At 42.7% G+C, this 14,557-nt stretch overlaps 1 protein-coding gene across 2 annotated transcripts in view; it reads left to right on the top strand.

The window, feature by feature from the left end:
• The window catches only part of LOC147639293 (callose synthase 9-like), a 104,992-nt gene that overhangs the window by 20,213 nt on the left and 70,222 nt on the right, over window positions 1-14,557 (top strand). For both annotated transcript variants that reach the window (XM_086789766.1, XM_086789755.1), the window contains exons 3-10: window positions 649-812; window positions 1,158-1,257; window positions 1,546-1,656; window positions 8,441-8,563; window positions 8,826-8,915; window positions 9,181-9,278; window positions 9,381-9,492; window positions 9,658-9,783. In XM_086789766.1, coding sequence (XP_086645892.1) covers window positions 649-812; window positions 1,158-1,257; window positions 1,546-1,656; window positions 8,441-8,563; window positions 8,826-8,915; window positions 9,181-9,278; window positions 9,381-9,492; window positions 9,658-9,783 — 924 coding nt within the window. The remainder of the gene's footprint in view (window positions 1-648; window positions 813-1,157; window positions 1,258-1,545; window positions 1,657-8,440; window positions 8,564-8,825; window positions 8,916-9,180; window positions 9,279-9,380; window positions 9,493-9,657; window positions 9,784-14,557) is intronic.

Here is a 14,557-nt window from a genome sequence, read left to right as displayed (position 1 = left end):
GCCTTATGGTCCATTTATCATGCAAGAAATTAGTTGATCTTTGCCATAGAAGATATTCCCTGTTTTGCTTTCTTTAGGAGATCTCTTCTTTTATCTCTTCGGGATTCCTTTGACCTTGGAGATCTTTCCCTGCATCAGCTACAAGTGTTCTTTGATTGCTTTTGAATTTTAGGTGTCTCATAGTTGGACAGCTGGGCTTGTAACGTAGCTCATGTTTTTTGTATTCTAATTGTGGGTTTTCTCCTCCACTTGGAGGTTTCTCACTAGTAATATAACGTATTACAAAAAAAGTGTGTGCATAGACTGATAGATAGATACTGACCTACATACATATCCACACACCACTCACATTTGCATGCACATGCGCACATGCGCGCGCACACACGCACTCTCTCTCTCTCTCTCTCTCTCTCTCATGCATACATGTGTCTACATACAATATACAAACATACATACATACATTCATTCACACCAATGCATGTACATACACCCATATAGTCCTATAAACCCATCATAATAAGCAATAGAAATTCATTATTTTTGAATCCTTTTAATGTTCATGCCATGATAAGGCTGGTTAATGTCAAATTAGTATTACAGAATCTATATGCTTTGCTATATCCGCTCACAGCTTCTTTCTGCTTGCAGCAAAAGCTGGCAAAAAAAGATGGTGAAGATATCGATAGAACACAAGACATTGCACAGATAGAAGATTTCTACAAGTACTACAGGATGAAACACAACATAGATGAGCTGCGAGAACAAGAACGCTTATGGAGGACTTCTGGTGCTAGTAACATTGACCCAAATGAGTAAGAAGCAATGCTCAGTAAAAATTCTGAACGGATATCATTGTAAAAACTTGTTGTGGAGCTTATGCTTGTTTATTGCAGATATATAAGTAATGTCAAGTCTTGCATTTTTTAGGGTGATAATTCTACTTTTTTTGTCCATTGAGTACAAGGCATTTTCAAATCTAAATACCTTTTTAAGCAAAAAAGTTTATGATTTGTGTTCGCCCCCCCCCCCCCCCCCCCCCCCCCCCTCTCCCTCTTTTCCTTCTCAGCTCCTTTTCAGTTGATTTTTTAAACTCATGCTTTTTATGTTTTTTCTTGATTGAAATATGCACCTTGGTTTTTTTTTTTTTTTGGTTACAGATTGGAGCGCAGGAGTTTGAAATTGAAAAAAATTTATGCAACTCTGGGGGTATTGAAGGGTTATTTTGATACCCTTCCTCAAGAGCTCATTTCTGCTGATGTATGCAAACTGCATCTCTGTTTGGTCTCTATGTTTCCTTATTGTCTGTCTCCATTCGTTGTTTGTTGATAGCAATATTTTCTAATTAGTGTAGGTACCATCGTGTGTGTTTAGGTTTGAATTAAATGCACCCAAATAAAAACATCTATGTTGTGACACTTGTTTAGCTCAATGTTTGAAGCACTTTATTTTGTTTCTTCCAAAAGTTAGTAGGAGCTGGAACAGAAAAATTGTTGCCGTCTGGCTTTTTTTCAGTAAAACTAAAACTGAAAAGCTCTCCTATTGCAGTTCAAGAAGACGTTGGAAGCTGATGCTGCAAAGACAGAAGAGTTCAAAGCCTACAACATATTACCTTTGGATGCTCCTGGAATATCTGATGTAATCCTTTTATCACCTGAGGTATGGATATGCATCCAATCTTTGATATAGTTCATCAATCACCCTGCAAAATAGCATACTTACTAGAGCAATCTAATCATGTAGCAAAAGGAAGGTACATGTTTTATTCTTTGACAAAAGTATCAGAGCATTGCTGTCAGGCATGCAGCCATTTGTTTCTTCTATGGCTAAGTCATGACACCCACCTCATCTTCCAGCACCTGTCGGGCTGTCTCTTCACGTCGCTGAAGCAAGTTGTGGATCTGGAGCTGGCAAGTGGAGGACCTAGGTTGCCTAGGTTGGGGGCGTCTGGCTCTCTGGAGAAACTGTGATCTGTCACGGAGTACTCCACGGGTGTGTGTTGTGAGCTTGTCCGCATGCATGGTTCCAGCCTGCCTTGGGATTTGAGGGTGCTTGTTCCATGGGGGCATCTAGCTCTGTCATGGCAGGTCGGCAGGGGCTCTCTGGTAGAGGCCAAAGAATTCAGCGCTACATGTTTGTGCAGTATCCCGCATCTGTGGTGCGTCACCGGTGAAGGGACAATGATGGCGTCTGTGTATCTCATAGTTTGTCTCTGTGGTGCCTAAGCTCTAATAGGTGTAGTCCCAGCATCTTTGATCTTTGTAGTGCATCACTCGTGAAGAGACAATGATGGTGTCTGTGTATCTCAGTGTGAATTGGGCATCTATGTATGTAATGCTCCTCAGGCTCGTCTCCCCAGTACTACATAGCTTGCATACCCGTCTGTATTGTGGGATGCCCTTTGCTCTCCTTGTCTCAATCCAAAGGCGGTGTGATGACACCCTTGGCTGACCGATGTCGATCCTCATGGTGTGGGACATCTGTGGAGATAACTGGGCCTCTCAATGAATCCATCTGGAGTGACCCTCAATAGAGAGAAAGAAAGATATATTAAGGTTTACAAAAGACCCGAAGGGTCTATGAGACCAAAAAAGTAGTACAATATCTCCATGAAGAATGCTAAGTCATGTTAGAAAAAATGAAAAAGAAACTACCTACTTATGCTGAAAACATGTGGCAATGGGGTCGAGTACATGTAGCCTTGGGGGCCGGGGCTAATACAAAATGCTAGTGTGCATAATGGGGAAGATAGTGCAAATGCTCATACAATGATACCATCCTCCTCCAATACCTCACATAGGGCAGCAGTTAAGTCTTGCCCCTATGACGAGAGCTATCAATGTTGTCGAAGGATATCTTGGATCTAGAGTTGACGAGTGGATGGCTGAAATCTCTAGGGTCAGGGCCATTTGGCTCTAAGAAGGGATCACACTTTCTCTCTATTGGAAAAGCATTTGCTCAATCCTCCACTCTCGTGTTGTTACTGCAGGTGACGTATGTGCTTTACTTTTGTAAGGCCTCTATATATGAGTAGTTGTGGTTAGCACCCGGGCACCTGGCAGTTCCCACTTTAGACTTTGGATGGTGGCCAAATGCGGCGAGATGGTTAGGAGACGGCTTATGTAGACTTGTCACTCTGCCACGTAGGATGCATGCTTGTGCGGGTTATGTGACCGCCCGTTTGAGGGTCCAGACGGTCTCAAATGGCCGTGGGAGCTACGTTGAGTCTCTATGGAGTTTGTTGTAGTCTAATATGGTCCCAAACGGATGATATGGTTGGCTAATCATTTTGGACCAAGTCGTGGGTTGGTCGACGTGACCAACCTACGTCCATGCCGACCCTGGGCACTATATAGACTAGTTTGGTAGCATTATTTGATCACGGAATTCATTGTGTTCAAGCTCTCTTGTAAGCAAGACATCCTCTGTCCATAGGCTTTCTAGGTTGCCATCAAAGTTCCTTACTCGGAGTACACGGATTGGCGGACAACCATCAGTTTGTAATCAGAATTTGCAAGCAGATTGTTTACTCTCTACTTCTTTCTACAATTCAATGCTTTGTATTGTGAAGATCTTAATTCCACTATTGTGTTTTGTTACTCTTTGGTAACACCTTGGGTACGTGGGGCTACAGAATCCTGGCTCGTGTATGTGATCAATGACTTGCATGATTTCGTTGCTCTTGCTGAGTCTGCAATATCTGTAGTTGGTGTTGGGGTTTTGGAGCTCTCGTGTGTGTGAACCATTGTTTGTGTTCAGGCTTGTGTGTGTGTGTGATCTGTCCCTAAAGGGCTAAGTGAATGTGTGTGTCCACCTTGCGTGTAACCTCATCCATGTATATGTGTGTGAGCACCCCTTATATTTGGATAAGATAAGTGTATGCTATGTGTCATGTTCTCGTATGTGAGTGTAATATGTAAGTGTCAAAAGATAAGGTTTACTACCTACAAAAACATGTACTTGATTTGAAGTAATTCAAGTCACATCATTCTTGAGTTGTGTAAATTCTCTCACTAAGAGCTTTGTTTCTCGCTCTAGCTCTCTACCTCTTTTGTCTCTCTTACTCCTTTGCAGCAATGGACACCTTCAATATAATCCCTTTGGCAAGTACACACCATCAACTACATTTCCTTGCAATTCTGATTTTATCCATTGTGCCACCTCATTCGCAAGAGGCATCTTGCCTGGAAAGAAGACCACATGAACATTTTTGGAGAACTTCTTCAGTGATGAGACCATCGAACGGGGAGGAATATCAAACCTGAAATCAGGATCCGGCAATTGCCATTCTTTTTTATTGTCCACAAAATCATCAATCAGCATATCATGAACAAGCGTTCATCAAGAGAAAGCTCCTGGAGAGATTTTCCAAGCTTAGTACAAAAGAACCTTGTTGCTGTGCTCATCATTCTTGTGAGCATGATGATAGACCTTGATATTCACATTTTGATCCGAAGCCAATTGGTATGGAGAAGAAGCCATGCTGAACCACGCAGTGAAGAGATACAAAACTGTCTATTGTACACGAAACGGGTGCGTGCACGCGCATGCGCACTTGGAAGAAAGAAGGAAAAACGCGAGGGCCAAACGAAGGCGAAAGGAAAAGCGTAGACGGCGGGAGGCTGGAGCGAGCAGAGGAAGTGAAAGGCAGGAGGCGATGTTGGTGGCTCTTAATTGCAGGCGGCAGGCGTTGTTGCCTTGGTGGGTAGTGATAGGCAGAAGGTGGCTTTGAGGTGACGTTGCTGTGGAGGTGCTCAGTTGTCATAGATCTCAGGTCGCAGGCAATCAAGGGGCGCCCAATTGCGTAGACACTCAAGTGGCGCTCAATCCTAGTTGCAGGCACACACTCACTGTGTACACGTGTGCCCCTCTCCCTCCCCCTCCCCCCCCCCCGCACACACACACCCCTCTCTCTCTCTCACACACATTTTTTTATATAGTGAAAACAAAGCTTCTATCATGGAAAAATATTACAAGGAGTTAACCCAAGTTGGGATTAACTCAGAAGCATTAGAAAAAAAGTTCAAAGTGAGCAAGAGAAATGTGCTCCATTCGAAGGTTGTCATGGAGCGATTGTCTAAGATGCACTCTGAAAAAAGGGATAAGGGTCAAAGTCTGGCTGTGATTGAACATGGTAGCATTGCGCATTTGCCATCTTAACATGCATAAGAGTGATGGGTCTCCAATTTGTCAATTTATCACATAGCTGTTTTTTAGGGAGCAAATGTACCAATCCTTGCTTTCAACAAGCTGGCTGCACACCAGAGTGCCAACAAATATTAATCATATAAAGAACTTCATTTTAAGGGAATCCAATATTCAAGAAAGAACTTTGTTGTCAAGCCATCCTAGCCATGAAATTTCCATTTCCCTAAACCACGTAAGGCATCATGCAATTCTTCCTATGTAAAAGACACTTCCATTTCTAATGCTACTTGAGGTGTAACAATTTAGTTGACCTGCTTTGTAAAAGAACATGATGGGCATGCATGGTTTGCTACGATGGCTGTGTAGGGGCAGCAAAAGGGTAGTAAAATGGTTCAATACTTCTGTCTCTAACTGATGTTTATTTTGAGTCCATTGTCCATTATCCTTTTTGAGTCTATGAATGGTTTGACTTTGTGTGGAAGCATGCAGATTTTAAAAGAAGACCTTTGAAGAGCAACCTTTATCCATGAGAGATTTTTGTAATGTCCTAATTTGCCATTTCTGAAGCTTCCTAGCATCATTGCGTTTCAAGCAAATTTGAGCCTGTAGAAGATGATCTTGCTCTTGAGCATCCAGTGTCCTATATTGAGTATACTCCGTCAGTAATTGTATTTTAGATTTTGCAATCAATACAGTTTGCCTTTCCATGCCCATATGGGTTTTCCCATATTTTCGAGTGACATCTGAAGTCTGAATGCAAAGCTGTACCATGCTAGATCTACATCTATTTGCATGTGAAGCTTTATAGGTCGAATTTCAGCCTCCACTAAAGGTTGGAATTGCTGATGTGTTGGGTAACTGTTATTAACTATAAGTAGTTTCTTGTGAGGACCTCGAAGATCACACAGAGCTCGTGACAAAAGTCATTCAGAGGAGTTGTTACATGTGAACTATGCTTTGATGTCTGGTATCATTCGGGACAAAGAGCCCACTTCCGTGAAGGAAGCTCTTTCTCAAGAGACTTGGAGGAAAGCCATGCAAGTGGAACTGGATGCCATAGAGAAGAATAAAACTTGGGAGTTGGTTTCGAGGCCGTCAAAACAGTCAGTCATTGGTGTCAAGTGGGTCTTCAAGACCAAGTATATGTCTGATGGGTCGGTGGACAAGCACAAGGCCAGACTTGTGGCTAAGGGCTATGCACAGCGGCCTGGCATCGAGTATGAGGATACCTTTGTACCGACAGCGAGGATGACCATGAGTTGGACAGTTCTTTCCCTTGCCTCCTCTCATCTGTGGCCCGTATATCAGATGGATGTCAAATCAACGTTTCTTAATGGTGACTTGCAGGAGGAGGTGTATGTTGAGCACCCTCCAGTGAGGTTTTGGGATCAAAGGGGATGGTTTACAGGTTGCGGAAGGCCTTGTATGGTCTTAAGCAGGCTCCCAGGGCTTGGAATCAGAAGATCGATTCCTTCTTTCTACGGACAGGATTTTGGAGATCAATTGCAGATCCTAACTTATATCTCTTTCGAGAACGGGGTTTGGTCACATTGATTATCCTTTATGTGGATGATCGCATTCTCATTGGCAGCCATGTGGAGCACATAGTAGTGACGAGGGCTGTCTTGTGAAAGGAGTTTGAGATGACCAACCTAGGCTTACTTCACTTCTTCTTGGGATTGGAGATTTGGCAGGCCCAGAGGGGTTTCTTTGTTGCTCAGCAGCGGTATGTTCATGAGTTGCTGGAGACTTTTGGGATGGAGAACCGCAAGCCTATTACTTCATTGATGACTCGAACACCAAACTTACAGTGAATGATCCTTGTGAGCAGGTTGATGCCTCTCTATTGGAAGCTTGTTGGTTCATTGATTTGGTTGCTGAACACAAGATTGGACTTGAGCTTTCCCGTGGGACTGTTGAGCTCATTCATGTAGACGCCTTTGAAGACTCATTGGGATGCAGGGTTGCGGATCTTGCGGTATCTGTAGGGTACGAAGGATCTTGGACTCTTCTATGACACTAGAGGGGGAACGACGGATGGAGTCGCACTCCAAGGTTGGAGTGACTCAGACTGGGGAGGAGATCCAGACACGAGCAAATCTACATCAGGCTATGGATTTACCCTTGGCTCAGGAGCTATTTCATGGAGCAGCAAGAGGCAGCCAACTATTGCCTTGTTGTCTACACAGGCAGAGTATCGGGCTGCTTGTGGTGTTGCTTGGGAGGTTGTGTGGCTGTGGAGGTTACTATTTTTCCCATTTTTTTTTCATATTTCTGACTATTTTTTTTGGTCGTGGGGGCTGTAATACTTTGCTCAACTGCACTTGTCCTTGCCGACTAGATTTTTGTCCTCGCCGACTTCATTTTTTGCTGGCCGACTGCATCTTCTTCAGTTGTGGACATCTCAGGCTGCCTGTCGGCTGTTTTGACCTAGCCGACCAGTACTGGAGGGTGGTATAAATACCATCCTTGCTCCCACACCTATTTTTGTATCTGTTTCATGTGTATATAGCAGAGTTTATACAGCTTCTCTCTTTCTACACTTCTGCGTTTTGTTCTCTACAGCACTTGTCTTATTTTTTTGCTGTGCATTTCGACATGTCCTTGGTCTCATATACCCCGTGACGTCATGGCGGTCATCTCTTTCTGGTAATCAATCACCCTGCCGTTCCTATATACGGCATAGTCACTTGAAACGAGAAACGGGAATGGAAACGATGAAACGAGTTTTTAGGGGTGGAAACGGCCATTTCCTGTGAGAATATCACTTGGGAAATGAGAACGGCCATGGAAACGGAGAAACGCGTTTCTAGGGACTGAAACAGCCGTTTGGTGTGACTATGATATACGGCCCATTTCCCTACCTTGCATGCATGTTGAACTTGTAGCAAGCCAACTTTTGGATGCTTTACCTGCGAGGGGGTAAGGTCATCTCCCATGTATATATTTGTGCCTTTCAATGCAGACTGCTTAGTCAGAAAGGCTTGGTGGGTTGCAACGTCTTGGAACTTGAGTAATAGGGGCCTTTCCTTCGTCACATCCTTCCTTGCCCTCCATACATCAATATATGGTGCAGGATCAATTCTCAGTTGCTTGCATAATTGTTCCCCCTCTGCCTTCGGTCTGGCTCCTGCAGGGAGCCCAATCACACACAGTTAGTGCTCTACTGTCTCCTTTTTTCCTCGTCAAGTGTGCCAATCATGATTTCATTTGTGTAGAGAGAGAGAGAGAGAGAGAGAGAGAGAGAGAGAGAGAGAGAGAGAGAGCATTACTCATAGAGAACAAAGTTCTGCAGATCAAAGCTGCTGTGAGCTCACTGGATTGTGTTGGCCTAGCTTCTCTCCCTGAGGTTTTTGAGAGGCCCCATTATAGGCAGATGGATATTTTCGATCTTCTTGAGTACGTTTTTGGGTTTCAAGTAAGTTTGTACTGAGGTTGTATGCCAAGTTATTTTCTTTCAATTGTTGTCTGCTTGTAAGAATACATACTTGTTAAATAAATAAGTCCTCTTTATATTTTGAGTCCCCCATACTAGCTTAAACTTAATCAGTTCTAGTGTGAAACTTATTACTTCCAGTGTGAACCCAAAGTCAGGGTTGGGTGTGAGGTTTCTATCTTGAGTCTTCAAAGGTAGCACAAAGCAAAGCGTGTTCAATTGAAGAGTCATAATATGCTTTCAGAGGGATAATGCGAACAATCAGCGGGAGCATTTTGTTCTCTTGCTAGCCAATGCCCAGTCTCGACTTGCAGTGCCTGAAGGACGGGATCCTGTAAGTATTGGCTCTATCTCTTCTAGTTTGATTATTGACTCTGTCTCTTCTAGATTCGTCATTGTTATGAGGGTCTTTAAGTAGGAGGTAACATGTCAGTGTTTGTCTTTTCTCATGCACATGCTTCTTGAAGTCAAATTTGTGGAAGTCAGTTAATATTATGATATTTACTGTTTTATTTTACCATTTTATTTCACCACCTGAAAAGACCTGAAGAGGAGGGTACTGCGTCTAATGACACTTGATTCTATGTATGCACACACAGCAACTGGATGAAAATGCTATTAACAAAGTGTGTGAAAAAATTCTGGACAATTACATCAAGTGGTGTGAGTATATACAGAAACGAACTATGTATTCAAGGTCAGTTATCCACAGCTAAGGTATCAGGATCAAACTAAGAGCTTACGTTTGGCATGCTTTACTTTGTGGCGTATTCTAATGCTGGACTAAAATTGTGTGCAGCTCTGAGTCTAAGCAGAAAAAACTCTTGTTAGCATCTTTGTACCTGTTAATTTGGGGGGAAGCTGCAAACCTTCGTTTTCTTCCAGAGTGCCTATGCTACATCTATCATAATGTAAGCTTGTGTGTCGTGATGCACCGTAGTATAATTTCTCTGTTAATATCAAAGAAAGAAGGATGCTGAGGTGGGGTGTAGTTGCCCTACCTAGCAAGGTCAAGAGCTTCGGTATTGCAACTGCAATGTAGTATCAGTAACACACCTTGGCCCTGAAACATGCAGATGGCAGAAGAGTTGCTGGACATCCTGAAAGAGTCTTTAGTCTATCAAGCAAAGAGTTGCAAGGATGAAAGTGGGTCATCATTTCTGAACAAAGTCATTTCACCAATATACTCTTCTTTAGTGGAGGTACGCATATTTTTTGTACATTAGAAACATACACAGCATACAATTGCTTTCTCATTTGTTGCTGCTCGATAATGATTCTAAAAGCTTGATTGATCAAAACACTGACATTGTTTGCATTTTTAAAAAACTATTTTTTCTTATAGTATTTGGACATACATACATACATGTGTTGGTGTTGGACTCACACACTCACACACACAAACCTGCACATTAGGGTTAGGTGCAGGATAGAGAAGCTCATACACAGAAATGAGAGAGAGAGAGAGAGAGCCAAAAGTGTGGTATCCACAAAATGCAAGTCAACTCTTGCATGTGTGCCACATCCATATAATATAGAAGTACAAAATATTATAGGTAGAGTGTCCTTTCACACTTGATATCCAAGGGGAAAAACCACATGGGAAAAAGTGCCCTTGGTTAAGCCCTGTTCACACATAGCACTACCATAAGTGAGCATATGCCTACAAATCCCCCCTGTAGTGGAAGTGTGAACCTGTACAAGGTAGCATATCACTCTCTGTATGAGAGTAAGCCCAAAGCTTTGCGGAAAGCTTCAAACTTTTCTCGAGGTAAAGCCTTAGTGAATAGATCTGCAACATTATCCTCTGTAGGGCAGTAAGATAAACTGATCTCCCCTGCATGTAGCCTCTCTCTGACATAGTGATAATGAATCTCAATGTGCTTGGTACGTGCATGAAATACTGGATTTCGTGCCACGGCCATAGCACTCTGGCTATCAGTGAGAATGGTGGTGGGTGTCTGCTGACACTCACGAAGATTAGCCAATAGTCTCCTCAACCATACACAATCTACTGTAGCTGTGAAGACTGCCTTGTACTCAGCCTCACAAGTAGATGTGGCAGTAGTGGGTTGCTTTTTATTGAACCAAGATATGCATGAACTGCTAAGAAAAAAACAATTCTAAACTGGTGGATTGCTTGGTATCATAATCACCAGCCCAATCTGAATCACTGTATGCATAAAGCTGCAAGTTGTCTCCCTTGGGAAAGAACAAACCAAGATCCAAGGTACCCTTAAGATAACGAAAAATTCGTTTGACTGCTTGCCAATGCTTTGTGCTTGGGCTGTGCATGAATTTGCTCAACAAAGACACCCCAAAAGATATGTCTGGCCTCGTTTTACATAAGTAAATGAGACATCCCACTGCTTGGCTGTAAATGCTGGCCTCAAAAGGCTCTCCAATATCATGCATAGAAAGCCGTACACCTGGTTCTACGGGAGTAGAAATGGGCTTATATTCATCCATGTGAAAACTTTTTGAGCAAACTTTTTATGTACTTAGTTTGCTGCATAACAATGCCATCATCTGTATGCATATAACAATGCCATCATCTGAATGCATAAACTGTATGCCGAGATAGTAGTGTAAAGGTCCCAAATCTGACATATCAAATTCAGCTTTCATGAGAATATCGGCATCGGTTTTCTTCACATACAATGTGCTTTCAGCTGGACTATTCACATAACCTTGGCTGGGTAGATGAGCATGTATTCTATCATACCAAGCTCTTGGAGCTTGCTTTAACCCATACGATGCTTTGTGTAACCTGCATACTTTATGTTTCTCACCAGGAACTACAAAACCAATGGTTGATTTACATATACTTCCTCATGTCAATCCCCATTTAAGAATGCAGTTTTGATGTCCAATTGATGCACTTTTCATCCTTTATGTGCAGCCAATGCAATCACTGATCTTATTGTGGTCATTCTCGAAGTAGGAGCAAAAGTCTCTTCATAATCTATTCCCTTTTTCTGGGAGTAGCCTTTAGCCACAAGTCTTGCTTTGTACCTGTCAATAGTACCATCAGACTTTCTTTTGACTTTGTACACCCACTTTGTTCTAATGACATGCTTGCTTTAGGCAATTCCACAAGATCCCAAGTATTGTTCTTCATGATAGAAGAGATTTCAGCTTGCATAGCTTGCACCCGTAGTGACAACACTCTGTCCGAAAAGCTGTTTTTGGAATGTCAGCTTCAAAAATGCGGACTTGATGGTAACTACTCTTGAGGTCGATCTTAGTGAAAAATTTTGCAACGTCTGAACGCTCCAAAATGTACTCAATTCTTGGCATATGAAACTTATTCTTAATGGTGAGTTTATTCAATGCCCTGTAGTCTACACAAAGGCGTGCAGACTTGTTCTTCTTTTGGACAAATAGGATGGGTGCAACAAATGGTGAGAGAAGGCCGAATGTATCTGGCTCGGAGGAGCTCAAATAACTGTCTTTTTAGCTCGCCCTCTAAAGTCTTGGAAAGACGATAGGGGAACCTGTTAGGAGGTTCTGATCCAGGGACCAAATTGATATGATGGTCCTCAAGACATGATAGAGGGAGACTGGGCGGAAGATTGTCCCTAAGCATAATGTCCTGATGTCTGGACAAGAGGTCTGCTAAATGAGGGACTGAAGATGAGAGAACCGATGAGGTAGAGGCTGTCTGAGCACGAACATAAGGGAGTGCTCCTTCCGCTCCCTTGCGGATAGCTCGTCGAGCCTGGAGGTGCGAAATCAATGGGATGCCAAGGATGCTTCTATCCCCATGAATCATGACGGGCTCATGAAAACCTTTATGTTGGGGGACTCACACACTCACACACAGCAATGCTTCCTGCAGATTAGAGTTAGGTGTAGGGAGAAGAAGCTCAGAGAGAGAGAGAGAGAGAGAGAGAGAGAGAGAGAGAGAGAGAGCTAGACACAAAATGTGTGGTGATCACAAAATGCAAGTCAACCCTTGCATGTGAATCCCATCCATGTAATATAGAAGTACAAAAGTTATATGGATAGAGTGTCCTTTCACACTTGATATCCGAGGGAAAAAACCACATGGAAAAAAGTGCCCGTGGATAAGTCCTGTTCACACGTAGCACTACCATAAGTGAGCATCCATAAGTGAGCATATGTCTACAAATCCCCCCTGTAGTGAAATTGTCACTCTCCGCATTAGAGTAAGTCCAAAGCGTTGCAAAAAGCTTCAAACTTCTCTCGAGGTAAAGCCTTTGTGAACAGATCTACAACATTATCCTTTGTAGGGCAGTAAGATAAACTGATCTCCCTTGCATGTAACCTCTCTCTGACATAGTGATAATGAATCTCAATGTGCTTGGTACGTGCATGAAATACAGGATTTCGTGCCACGGCCATAGCACTCTGGCTATCAGTGAGAATGGTGGTGGTTGTCTACTGACACTCACGAAGATTATCCAATAATCTCCTCAACCATACACAATCCTGTAGCTGCGAAGATTGCCCCAGCCTCGCAAGTAGATGTGGCAACAGTGGGTTGCTTTTTGCTCAATCAAGATATGCATGAACTGCCAAGACAAAAACAATTCCCACTGGTGGATTGCTTGGACCCATGGGCTGATTTACATATACTTCCTCTTGTAAATCCCCATTTAAGAATGCAGTTTTGATGTCCAATTGATGCACTTTCCATCCTTTATGTGCAGCCAATGCAATCACTGGTCTTATTGTAGTCATTCTCGAAGTAGGAGCAAGGTCACCACGAAACGTTTCATTGCTTAAACGTTTCGCTACCAAAGCGATCTATTTTGGAATGAAATGTTTCAAATGTGGATAGGTGCACAATGAAACGGTAGATCGAAACGATATATGCATGACGATATGAAAAATATATTGCTATAATGTCACCATTGAAGAAAGGAGAGCAAAAGAGACCTAAAAGAAGGGAAGTGAAAGGCTTAAAAATATAGAGAGAGGCTAAATCATAGAAAAAATCACAACTTTTTGTTCCACATGAAACGAAATGGTTTTAGTGATGCGCATGAAACGTTTCAACACCGAAACGTGAAACGAGTTTCAAGGCTATCGAAACGAGTTTCACGGTGACCATGAGTAGGAGCAAAAGTCTCCTCATAATCTATTCCCTTTTTCAAAGAGTAGCCTTTAGCCACAAGTCTTGCTCTGTACCTGTCAATAGCACCATCAGACTTCCGTTTGACTTTGTGCACCCAATTTGTTCCAATGACATTCTTACCTTTCGGCAAGTCCATAAGATTCCAAGTATTGTTCTTCATGATAGAAGAGATTTCATCTTGCATGGCTAGTGCTCATTCTCATGTGCTTCTTCATAAGAAGGAGGCTCTTCTGAATCAAAGAGACCACCCATGGCTAATGCAGATTCCCCATGATGCATATTGAATGCTTGGCTGGAACTAGCCCTTGTTCTACCTATCAATGGAGCTGCAAGTTTGCTATCTTGCAAAGTTTTCAGCAACCATCTTGGCACCGACTTGGCTGTGTTTATGGCTGCTTGCTGTTCCCTGAGAAGATCTTCAACTTCTCCATAGAAGGGGGCTGAATTGCTGGCTGTTCCACACCCAAGAATGGAGTTGTTAGAGCTGAAAGTAAATTACAGCTTATACACAGTGATGTATGTGGTCCAATGCGGACACCATCCATGGGGGGGCATCTTTATTTTGTCACATTCATTGATGACTACTCCAGGTTTGCTTGGGTTTACCCCTTGAAAGCTAAAGGAGAGGTGTTTACTTGCTTTCGACACTTTGTGGCAATGGCTGAAAATATGTGTGGATGTAAAGTCCAAACACTCCACTCAGATAGAGGTAGAGAATACATGTCAAATGCATTCAGGGATTATATGCTTCAAAAGGGCATCAAACACCAATGTACTGTGCCTTATACACCACAACAGAATGGTGTAACTGTAAGGAAAAACCGATCTCTCATGGAGATGGTAAGATGCATGGTGAAAGCACAAAAGTTGCC

The sequence above is a fragment of the Cibotium barometz genome, chromosome 4, assembly GCF_041138505.1.
Source record: "Cibotium barometz isolate CiBa-2024 chromosome 4, ASM4113850v1, whole genome shotgun sequence".
Classification (NCBI taxonomy): domain Eukaryota; kingdom Viridiplantae; phylum Streptophyta; class Polypodiopsida; order Cyatheales; family Cibotiaceae; genus Cibotium; species Cibotium barometz.
The sequence above is the reverse complement of the archived record's forward strand: the minus strand, read 5'-3'. Positions and strand labels throughout refer to the sequence as shown.